The sequence below is a fragment of the Zosterops lateralis genome, assembly GCF_965231275.1.
Source record: "Zosterops lateralis genome assembly, chromosome: 2".
Taxonomy (NCBI): Eukaryota; Metazoa; Chordata; class Aves; order Passeriformes; family Zosteropidae; genus Zosterops; species Zosterops lateralis.
In genome coordinates this window covers 88,328,398-88,339,321 of record NC_139763.1, presented here as the reverse complement: position 1 = coordinate 88,339,321, position 10,924 = coordinate 88,328,398, and the positions used below count along the sequence as shown (strand labels likewise).

At 43.3% G+C, this 10,924-nt stretch overlaps 1 protein-coding gene across 4 annotated transcripts in view; it reads right to left on the bottom strand.

The window, feature by feature from the left end:
• Positions 1-5,978: 5,978 nt before the first annotated feature.
• Positions 5,979-10,924, bottom strand: part of TSPAN9 (tetraspanin 9) — a 174,725-nt gene continuing 169,779 nt past the window's right edge. For all 4 annotated transcript variants that reach the window (XM_083855608.1, XM_083855605.1, XM_083855607.1 and 1 more), the window contains one exon: positions 5,979-10,042. In XM_083855608.1, the coding sequence (XP_083711734.1) occupies positions 9,971-10,042 (72 nt within the window). In that variant the 3' untranslated portion in view covers positions 5,979-9,970. The remainder of the gene's footprint in view (positions 10,043-10,924) is intronic.

Here is a 10,924-nt window from a genome sequence, read left to right as displayed (position 1 = left end):
CGTGCTAATACCAGGCTCCTTATGGCAACAAAGCATAAAAACCTTTCAAATCCAAAGATTTCTGTGGATATGTGATGTGATATCTGGGCAGATTAACAGTTTATCTGAAGAAGATGTAAGTGCTTTAATTGAGTCTCATCAGCTTTGACCTCAAGCAGCAAAAAGGCAGAAAGTGGAGAGGTTTGGCCACATGACTTGAGTTACAAACCCATTCTCGCAGGGAATGGTCAAATGGAAGTGAAAGAGAGAACTCCCTAGTACTGCCTGGTACATAAATTCTAGGCTCATGGAAGAATTTGGGTTTGAAAGGACTGGTGAAGTTCTTTATTCCAGTCTCCTTACCAAAGCAGGCCTCATTTAAAATCTAGATTAAGTTGCTCAATTCCTCATTAAAACTTTTTTTTTCCATCTCTAGGCATGTGTGCTGAACTGTTTTCAAGGGCAAAAGACTTTTGTCCTTCTGTCCATTCCAGAATTTCTTGTGTTGCAACTTGTGCACATTGACTCTTTCTTTTCAGTGTAACCCTGTGAGGTGAGCTCCCTCAGTCTTCCCAGCTGTGCCTTTCTCTGGGTAGGAAAATAACAGGCACAGTGTCTCCAAGCTGGTAAAAGCTACCTGAAGCAGAGGGAAATTATAGTCAGTTACCTTAGGACAGTGCTTCTTTAATTGTATCAGACAGGGGATTAAAAGAGGCTTCAAGTTGGAACGCACCTTGGTTGTCTTTGAGGAGAACCACACAGGAGTTCAGAGGGCTGGAGCAGGAGCACCCCTTTTCCACAGACAAACGGAGAGAGTTTGGGCTGTTAGCCTGGAGAAGAGGTGGTTCCAGGGAGACCTCATTGTGACCTTCTATCCTTGGAAGTGTTCAAAGGACAGGTTGGGTGGGGCTCTGAGCAACCTGGTCCAGTAGAATGTGTCCCTGCCCATGGCAGGGGGGTTGGAACTAGATGATCTTTAGGGTCTCTTCCAACCCAAACTATTCTACAATTATATGATCTAGCACAACCTCCTGTTTAAATCAGGGTCAACTATGAGATCAGGTATGTTCAGGACTGTACCCAGTCAGGTCTTGAAACCTACAAGGATACAGACTGCACAACCTCTTCCAGTGCTTGATACTTGACCCTCATTGGCATGAAAGAATTTTCCCTATATCTGCTCATGACAGATTAAGCCTTCTGCCTCTTCTCCTACCACCAGTCACTACTGTGAGGACCCCGGCTGGTCTTTTTAACCTCTGCAGAAGGAATCTTCTCTTGGATGATTGCAATTAGTTACTCCCACCCGAGCCTTCTCCAGGCTAAGCAAGTCCAGGTCCATCAGTTTCTCCTCACAGGACTAGTGCTCCCACCTCCTGACTGTCTTTGTGCTCCTCTGCTGAAATTGTTTCAGTTGAACAATTTTATCAGCCTTTTGTGTATTGATGAGTCTCAAATTGGATGCAGTATTTTAGATGGGGTTAAAAAATCCTAGCATTCCTTTCTTTTGAGATCCTGAATATGGTTCTGCTATTTTATAGCCAAGGGTGCAGTTGTTCCCCACTGCCTCCAGGGCACACTGTGGGATCACATCCAGCTTTCCATCTACCAAGACGATGCTGCTTTTTCAGAATAGCTGCTCACCATTTCCTAACCCATATTGTTGCCGGGGGTTATCTCTTCCCAGGTGCAGAATTTTCCTATTGTCCATTTTCAGTTTCATATGGTGCCTCTGAGCCCACTCCTCCAGCTTGTCCGTGTCCCTCTGAAGAGCTGCTCTCTGCCCTTGAGTGTATCAACTAAGAAAAGACAAGGAACATGAACTGCCATTATACATTTTCCAAGAGGGGAAAGTGAGTGGTTCTTTGGTATTTGCCATTTCATAGTAGATTCATTTTTAATAATCAGTGTAATGTTACATATATGTTACTGAATGATAATGTAAATGATATTGACATATAATTCTGCCAGCATTAACTGAAAGTAAGCAGAAACCAAACAGAACAACCAAAGAAGGAATAAAATATAAACACTCCATGCCCCCCGAGACCCCCCCCCATAACAGTGCAGTGACTGTGCCATGAAAAGAAAATACTGACAATGTTTTGCAACTTTTCAGAAAACTTCAAGATTTTATGATGGGCATGTGTATTATAGCATAAAGGAAAACATAAGATGCATGTGATGCCGGTGGTATCCACAAACTTATACACTCAAAAATACAGTTGCCCAGAGGCAAGAGAAGAGATTGAGGAATTACTCTGCTTATTACAGAGCATCACATCTAGAGGCCATGGCTGTCCACCTCAAATATGGCATTGGTCTTGAGATGTGGAGGAAACTGTAGAAGAATATTATTTTACATTCTTTCCTTGAAAGTCTACATCCTCTTGATTTGTTGTTCAAGGAGCTGTTAGATGTTTCAGGTGATTTTTCTTGAACTGAATCTCCTGCATCCTTCTGTTTTCTAGAAGATCCTTTTCTAGCACTGTTCCTGCTGTGTTTTCCCCAGCTATGCCTATTCTGCACTCTGTGAGAGTTCTTCTCAGCCTTATTTTTGTTCTTTTCTTTTTGGTGATACTGACTGAAAGCCATTGTCCCAAACTGTACATGTTCTACCCCTTATTAATGGAGAATAAAACACCCAAGAGACTTCCTTGTCTCCTTTCACTTTTCTTTCACATTCCTAGATGTTTGTCTTTTTCCCCTGGTTGTCTAACTCTCATATCCAATACTTGGTTGGTTAAAATTGCCAGTTGCAATAGGGAGAAAAAAGACTTATCTATAAGCCTGATGCATTCCTCTCCCACCATTCATTGCAACCTACGAAAGGAGGCAGGGATTAATTGCAACCTTGTTCAAGACTGGATATGGCATCCCTTGTCCTCTTCACCTCCTAGTGAATTAGGGAATGGTTTGCCCATCTTTGCTGCCTATGCTGGGCTGGGCTATCTCTGAGGAGAGAGGAGCATTTGTAGAGTACTTTTGAGCCCAGTTACATTAGGCAGCACAAGCAAGTATCCATAGTTTCTGCTGTGTCTGGGGAATGTAGTGAGCAAGACTGGGATGATCAGAGACAATGCCACACTGCAAACTGTAGGTTTGGGAGACTGTGTTTGTCTGGGAAGTTTGGAGAGGACAGGCATTCATAAGAAGAAGAGGCAAAACTACATTCCACGTCTCTCTGGAACCTCATGATGTCTCCATCCACCAGCACTCAAGTGATATTTAAGAGTATACTGGGGTCTGGCTGGCATAGAATTAATTTTCATTGTAGCAGACTGTATGGTGCTGCATTTGGGATTTGTGACTAAAGCAAGCCCTGGTAAAATATCTGTGTTGTAGCTATTGCTGAGCACTGCTTGCACAGCATCAAGACTTTCTCTCACTCCCACTCAGCCCCCCTCGGGAGTATTTGGGAATTTGGAGGGAGCACAAGCTGACCTAAACAGACCCATATGATACTGTATGCTCTACAGTATAATACACAGTAACAGAAATTGAGGAGACAGAGATTGGGAAGGCAGCCATTGCTCAGAGACTGACTGGACATCAGTCTGCTTTTGTATCAGTTTTTTTCCCCTTCTTCTTTCCTTCAGTTAATAAACTATATTTCTCTCAGCCTGTGATTTTTCTCACTTTTGCTTTCCCCATCCTGCTGTGGTTTTCAGGGGGGAGTGAGTGAGATATTGTGTGGTGCTTAGCTGTGGGTGAGGGTCAACCTGCCACAAAGAGAGAATCCAGAGTCTCTCTGGTGTACACGCAGTCAGGCTTCTACACAGCTACAGCACATTTCCAAACTCAGATGTGCACACACATGTATCCAAGCTGTAATCCCTGTACTCACCGCCCCACTGCTTACCTCAGGATGCTGTGAATTGCCAAGGGATGCACCACAACCAGCTGCATCTGCACCACACCTGAGCCAGTGCTGGGACACTGCTTGGAGATTCCTTCTACAGGATACAGAGGCACCCATCTACTGACCTTGCCTATACCTCACATGACCTCCTGATTGCAGGGAGGCTGGACCTGGGGCTGTTGCAGAGAGCACCAAGGCACGTCTGGACTTTGGCCTGCTCCCCTGGCCTGCTCCTCCATGTGTCACTGTCAAGGGAGACCTTAGGAAACCAAGAGTGGCCACAGGGCACTGCAGCCCATGTGCTGTTCTCCTTGGTCCTGCCAGTGGAAAGGCAAGGCTTGGGCAGGAGAGCCCCCAGTCCGTGGGTTAAGACCTGACTGCACAGCCAGCATTGCAGAGAGAGCTTTGGCTTTTATGGCAATGGGCCCCTGCTTTGAGGAACAAGGACGAGAGCACGTCTTCCAATGGGCTTTCCAGCCTAACTGGGAAAGCTTGCCCTACAGATACTCTGCATGCAGTGGAGTTCTAGTGTTGTCCTCCTTTTGTGGCACTCCAGTGGTACTGTGTGCCCTCCTTCAACTCTTTCAACATCTGCTTCTTTCTTGGTCTCTGTGAAGCTACTCTCTGCTCTCTCAAGGTTCTTTCAGTCTTTCTGCAGTATTTTCTCACCTCTCCAAGGCTACTGTATGATCACAGGGTCTCTTTCTTGCCTACCTTTTTCAACCTTTCTGCAGCTAATCCTTCACATTTGCAGACATTATGCTACTTTCTTCTCTGAGGTTCTTTCAGGCTTTCTTCTAAACTCTCAGTATCTGCAAGACTACTCTGTTCTCTGGGACTCTCCCAACCTCTCCACTTCTTCCCTAACCTCTCCAAAGCTGGTTTGGCTGCCTTTCAGTTTCTTCCTTCCTCTCACTGAGGGAACTTTGGAGCACTTTCAGTCTTTTTGCTTGTTTCATATCCCACTCACCCTTCAGCCCCTTTTTCTGAAGTTTGACTGGATTTTCTAGGGCTGTTTTAGTCTTCTTTCAAGGTTCATGGCATCTCAGTGGCTTCCATCTCCTGGGACATCTTCAGCCTTCATGCTTGTGTCTGCCCTTCTCCAAGGCTATTTTCTGTTGCTTTTAGCCTCTGTTCTCTCTCAGCAGCGGCAGGCATACACTTCTAGAGTGCTTTCGGAATCTCTGATACTTTGTTATTGTCAAAGTCTCTTGTGAGTTCATCATGGTTCTTTCAGGCTTTCTATAGTTCCTTTACCTCTTTGAGGCCACTTTGTGTTCTCTGAGTCTTTTACAGATTTTTTGGCTCTTTTTCCCTTCTTTGATGCTACTCTTTGGGGCACTACCAATCTTTCTCCCTCCTTTTTTTTTTTTTTTTTCTTTAATCTTCTCTTGAAGCCACCCTTGGTACTACTGAGTAGTCTGGGGTTCCTTTAATAGCTCTGATACTTTCTTGTTATGACTGAGCCTCTTCTGTACTCTCTGGGGGGGTCCTTTGCCTTAGCTCTTTCTTTCTTTCTTGGCCTCTGACACTGCTGCATTTTGTTTTCTTGAGCACTTACAGGCTTTCTCCCCTTCCCTGAGGCTAGTTTATGCATTCGGAATCTCTTTTGGACTCTGTTGCTTTGTTCACTTCTGCTTGGCTCCTGTTTCATCTGGGGATCTTTCAGCCCATCTTCTACTTTCCTGGCATTTAGAGGGCTGTTCTGTAATCATTCTCTATCTGAGTGTTGATCAATGTTCGCATTTTGTCTGAGACTTCTCTGTGTCCTCTGGATGTCTTTCAAGCTCTCTACCATTTTGTCCTCACTTCAGCTAATCTGTGTTCTTGGGGACCCTTGCAATTTCTTTCCTTGGAAAGAAATTCTATCAGGCTCTCAAAACCATTTTTCCATTATTTGGGGATTTTCCACACCTTTCTCTGTTTTAATATTGTTTTGAAGGATAAGAGAGGACTGGGGAAGATGGGGTGGAGGCAGGGGAGAGGAATCTTTTCACAAATGGAACAGCTTCAAGAGCCCTAGATTTCAGCTGCAGTAGTGCTGGAATAGATCTCTGTGAGTCACCTTTGGGAATTTTTTTTTGTCCCTTTCTAGTTTTGGTGGTGGAGTCAGGAGACAAATGAGCTGAAAGAGGCACCTTTTAAAAAATCCTTTATTTTTATATCATCCTAGTAAAAATATTTTATATAAAGGCGAAAGTAGGTATTGCATAGAAGAAACACTGGTGCAAACATCACCCGGTGGGAATGGCATGTTGTTTCTTAGTGTCTACTCTCTACTGCACAACACATGGCTAGCCCAGAGGCAAACATCTCCAGGTTTCCCCATGCCAGCTACAGGATGAAGCTGCTCAACTTATGGAAAGAAGTTACATCAGAATTATGTGTGGCCTGTTCCATGCTGCTCCCCTCCCAAGAACCATCTGCTGGGAAAACATCCTTTTCCTCCTTGCCTTTTCTATGTCTGACCGAACGTCACGCAGGAAAGACCACGAGGATCAGTCTGGCTGCCTTCTGTGCTTGCACCCTCCCTGTGTGTGAGTTTGTATTTCATGCACAGAAATGGAATGGGTGGACACAGGATAGGAGAGTTGCCCTAGCATAGCCATAGTCCAGGAACTCAAAGCATGACATATCCAAGGCATCTTCTGTCAGCTTGGAGACATTTATGTCATTGTCTTTTAGCATTTCACATGCTACTTAGCTATGGGCACTTTTTTTTGAGCGCCTTCCACCTGGGCTTCCTGTAACAAACAGCCTTGGTATGAGCAGGAGCAAGCGGAATTCACTGCTAATTCACACTTCATCAGCTTTCAAATAGAGCTTCTTCAGGCAGTTCTCCTGTTTTGTCTCTGCATAAATTCTATGGCAGCTCCCCGGTACGAAGGACAGTAAGACAGCAGGTATGGTACAGTCTGAGGGAACACTCAGAGAAACAGCACTTTCACAGACTTGAACTGTGCTTTCATGAATTAGAGATACAGGGAGGTATGCATTTATACAAATCAATATTTGTGTATATTAAAGATACTTTTACTCAGTATCAGTTTTTATTTAAAAACATGCTAAAAACTTATAGTTAAATAATCAGAGTGACATTTGGGGAAAACACACAGGCAGCCACCCACCAGCATAAGCAAAAAAAAGTGCATACATACATGAGCCAAAGCTCCCTTTGACCAGCTTACAGGACAATTCGTGTCTTCTCTGACAAACTGACTGCTGCAGCCTCACACTTTCCAGAGCTGTTTTTTGCTGCCTGGAAAGTGGTATTACCTTTCTGCTTCTTTGAGGATGTCTGTCATCACTTCCCACATCAGAGAGTCAGCTAGAGACACAAATCAGTCCTGCTTTTGACTCCTCTCCCGTAGGTGGCTTCATAGAGATGAATACATGAAGCTCATGTAACTATCTCACTTAATACTGTGCTTAAAATGCCTAAAGTAGTCATTAAAAAAAGATTTCAGGATCTATGCTTCTAGATCATGAAATGGAATGAAGCATTCTAGAAAAATAAGTTTGGATGGAAGGCAAAGTAGCTGAGTTTGCAACTACACATTTCATCTCTGAGTTACTCATAAACATCTTTTATTTCCTTATTACTTTCACTAATATATTTTACCATTTTTGTACAAAAACTGACTGCAGATTAAAATTTAAGATGCGGCAGGTACCACTGTGCGACCCAAAAGGACAGAGATGATGCTCCTACTCAGCCCTGCAGCTGGCTCTTTTTGAGCACCAGAAAATCTAGAGAAAGCTAAGCACCTCAGCCCAAAGGGAGAATGCAGTGGAGCCATCAGACGAAAACCATCCTGTCTTTTCTTGCAAAAATGGGAACACATCTTAGCAACTTTGGATACAGTCTTACATGTAGCAGCAGATACACTGGGCATCAGAGCCCCTTCTTCAACAGTCATCTCCAGTGAGGCTCAGATGCTCCTGGTCCCAATTTTTGTTAGAAATGGAAGTAAAACTGGATTCAGTTTCTGTGCTTTCCCTCTGCTTCTTCCTTGACTCCTTCAAAGGTTATCCAAGTGAAATAGCTGAACCCATATGGCCTTGTCTGCTTCAGTGGGAAACCAGAGCCCTGTGAAACTTGGGCATTGTGCTCATATGGGCAAGGGCTGTGCTCTAAGAATAGCAACCTTCTTCTTCACGGTAACACCCAAATTCATCTCTATCTCCCACACATTCACACTCCTTCCTGTCACACTGATTTCACAGGAACTCAAAAAAGTGACACGTAGGTCACACAAAACACTATTGCTGCCAGATGTACAGATGCATGCAGGACTTATTAGGAAGATAAATAGGGAACTAAAACCTTCCAGATATAAAGTGGCTCAACAGCTATTCCAGCCCACAAGGAAAAGATAGGCTGAATGATACAATGAAAATTACATCTTTTTAGAGCTTGAAATATGAATATTCAGACTGGACAGTAATTGGTTAACCAGAAGAGTAGTTTGAGATGGCATGGCTCTGAAAGGCACAAAATCTCCATCCTCAACAGTTTCTGAGACTCAGCCCAATAATGCCATAGTGAACCCCATCTCACATATGTGTCAATACCTCTTTGAGAGTGACATTGGATGAGGTAATCTTTGAAGGTCACTTCTGACAGCTGTCCATGCAAAAAGCAGTGCTTCTTTCAGAGCTGAATCAAGCCCTGAGTGAAGTTTAATCAGAGCATCCTCCACTGTCTGAGCTTTTCCTTCTTCCTTCACAAAACAGCAAAAACCTCTAACAATGGGTAAGTGAGGGCCCCTTGCAATGAAGAAGCATTCAAAGTAGAGAAATACACGTTCAAGTTTTCTAACAGGAATGTTGGTAAAAAGTATGCATTAAGTAAACTACCCCAGTGGATGAACTTGGTGATCTGTCAGCAAAAAACAATTCTGTACTGAAGGCGTGCCAATACAGAGCATCTCTGAGTGCTGTTCTGGAAACTGCCCCTTTCCTGCATCATCTGGTCACTCATAATCAAACTGTTTTTTCTAGCTCTGGGAGACAGCTGTCTTTGGCCTGAGGAAATCCCTACAACAAAGGCCATGGCATGATAATGGTGCCATCAAATTGCCATCCCCTTCCTTCATATCCAGCAGCCTGCTGTGCCTTGGGCAAACTTTTTGAAGCAGACAACACAGTCAGTGAAGTCTGCTGCCAGTAGGTCAGACTGCAGTCTCTCTCCTTTGTGCCAGCAGTAACTTGCTTAGTCAGTACTTTTAGCTTTCGAAGTAGCATGACATAAAGCAGCCAGGCACTGCTTTGGGTGAGTAAAGGCATTGGAACTTTGCCTTGCAGGAGTAGGAAGCTCAACATCTGGTCCAATGGGAAGGCTTTGCATTCCATCTGAGGAAAGAGTCTCTGATTTTAAAGGAAATACCTTTGTTACAGTAAGGGCATCAAGGCCCTGATAAAGGTAGGTGCTGCCTCCCCATGGACTTGAGAAAAGTTATGTCTCTGCCCACACCTACTGTCAACTTTGCAAAACATGTCCTCTGGAGATTGCACAGTGGTTCCCAAATTAATGTACAATAAATGTGTAAAACCAAAAACAGTAAGAAGTTATAAGTCAGGCAACTAAATTCTAAGCTATATCCATCATAATAATAATCATCATCATTATCATAATAAAAAAGTATACACCATAAGGTACAAGAAGCTGCAGAGCAAAGCAGCTCCAATTCCCAGGACTCTCAGTTAGAGTGGCTTTCTGAGTCTTCCAGTAAATCGGACATAAGGGTTGAAAACCTAATGGAAGACTTTGAAGAATTCTCCCTTGAAGTCAAACACACGTAATTTTCGCACATATAGCATGGATTAGTAGAGCAAAACATTTTCTTAAGTTAAGGAACATTCTTAGAGCAGATCTATGATTTTGTGTAGAAAATCCATTTGTTTGGGGAGTTTCCCCCCTCTTTGGCAAATAAATGGCAAATGCGAAACAGAAAAAAAAGGAAGAGTCAAATAAGTTGTGATAATAACAGGACAAGTAACAACAAAGTGGATCTGTCAATGGGACGGATTTCCTCAGCAGGGCTAGGCGTGATGCTCCTTGCAGTCATTCTTTGTGTTCATTTTATGATGAGACAGAAAGATTGATGTAATAATGTTTCAGAGGCTTTAGGCATCATATTTTTTGCCAGTCCTGTGAATCTGCTGGAATAGTGTCATGGAGAAGGCCATTCCAAGAATCTGAAGGAAAACAAATAATAAGGGGTTTAGTACAGGAAGGCTGCCCAAACTACACTGCTGACCTGTGTTCATGGCCCAGCTGTAGTTTGAACAGTCATTCTACACTAGCCATATTTCTCAAGCTTCAACACTGAGCAGTAAACCTAAATGTATGTCATTCAGGCACATAGTGATGTCCAGGGTTTTATCTGTCAGAGCACAGATGAAGGCCAAAAAGCTCTCAGGTTCTTTGTCATATGTGCAACAATTTTTTGGAATCAATACATACAAGCCACTCTTCCCTTTGACCCAACTTGTGTTTGCTAAGTAAGATAACTGTAACTGAAAAGATCAGATTCAGATATTCTCCCCAAAAAGTACAACAGTGATAGAATCATAGAATATCCTGAGTTGGAAGGGACCCACAAGGATCACTGAGTCCAACTCCTGGCCCTGCACAGGATAACAAAAATCACACCACATGCCTGAGAGCATTGTCCAAATGCTTGAACTCTGGCAGACTTGGTGCAGTGACCACTTCGCTAGAGCAAGAACCCCAAAACTGTAACAGATTATTATGATACTTCTGCACTTGTTTTTTAAAACACATTGACCTCCTCAGTTCAGTGGCCATGATTTGACTTATTTTGGGAATTTCTAGAACTTGTTTCGAAAATCAAAAATCAACCAGTTCTTGAAAGGATAGCATAACAGATGGCTTAATATGGGAATTCCAAAGAGGTATCCTGAAGTCAAAACACGGGCAAGAAAAAATCCAATGTAGCCAGTCTTCTTTGCAGGACTGACTACTGATCTGCTTCCTTTCTGAGCACACGACCCTAAATGAACTCATAAAACAAATCTGACATTTTTGAAATAATATTCCAACTCAAAGCAGTTGAG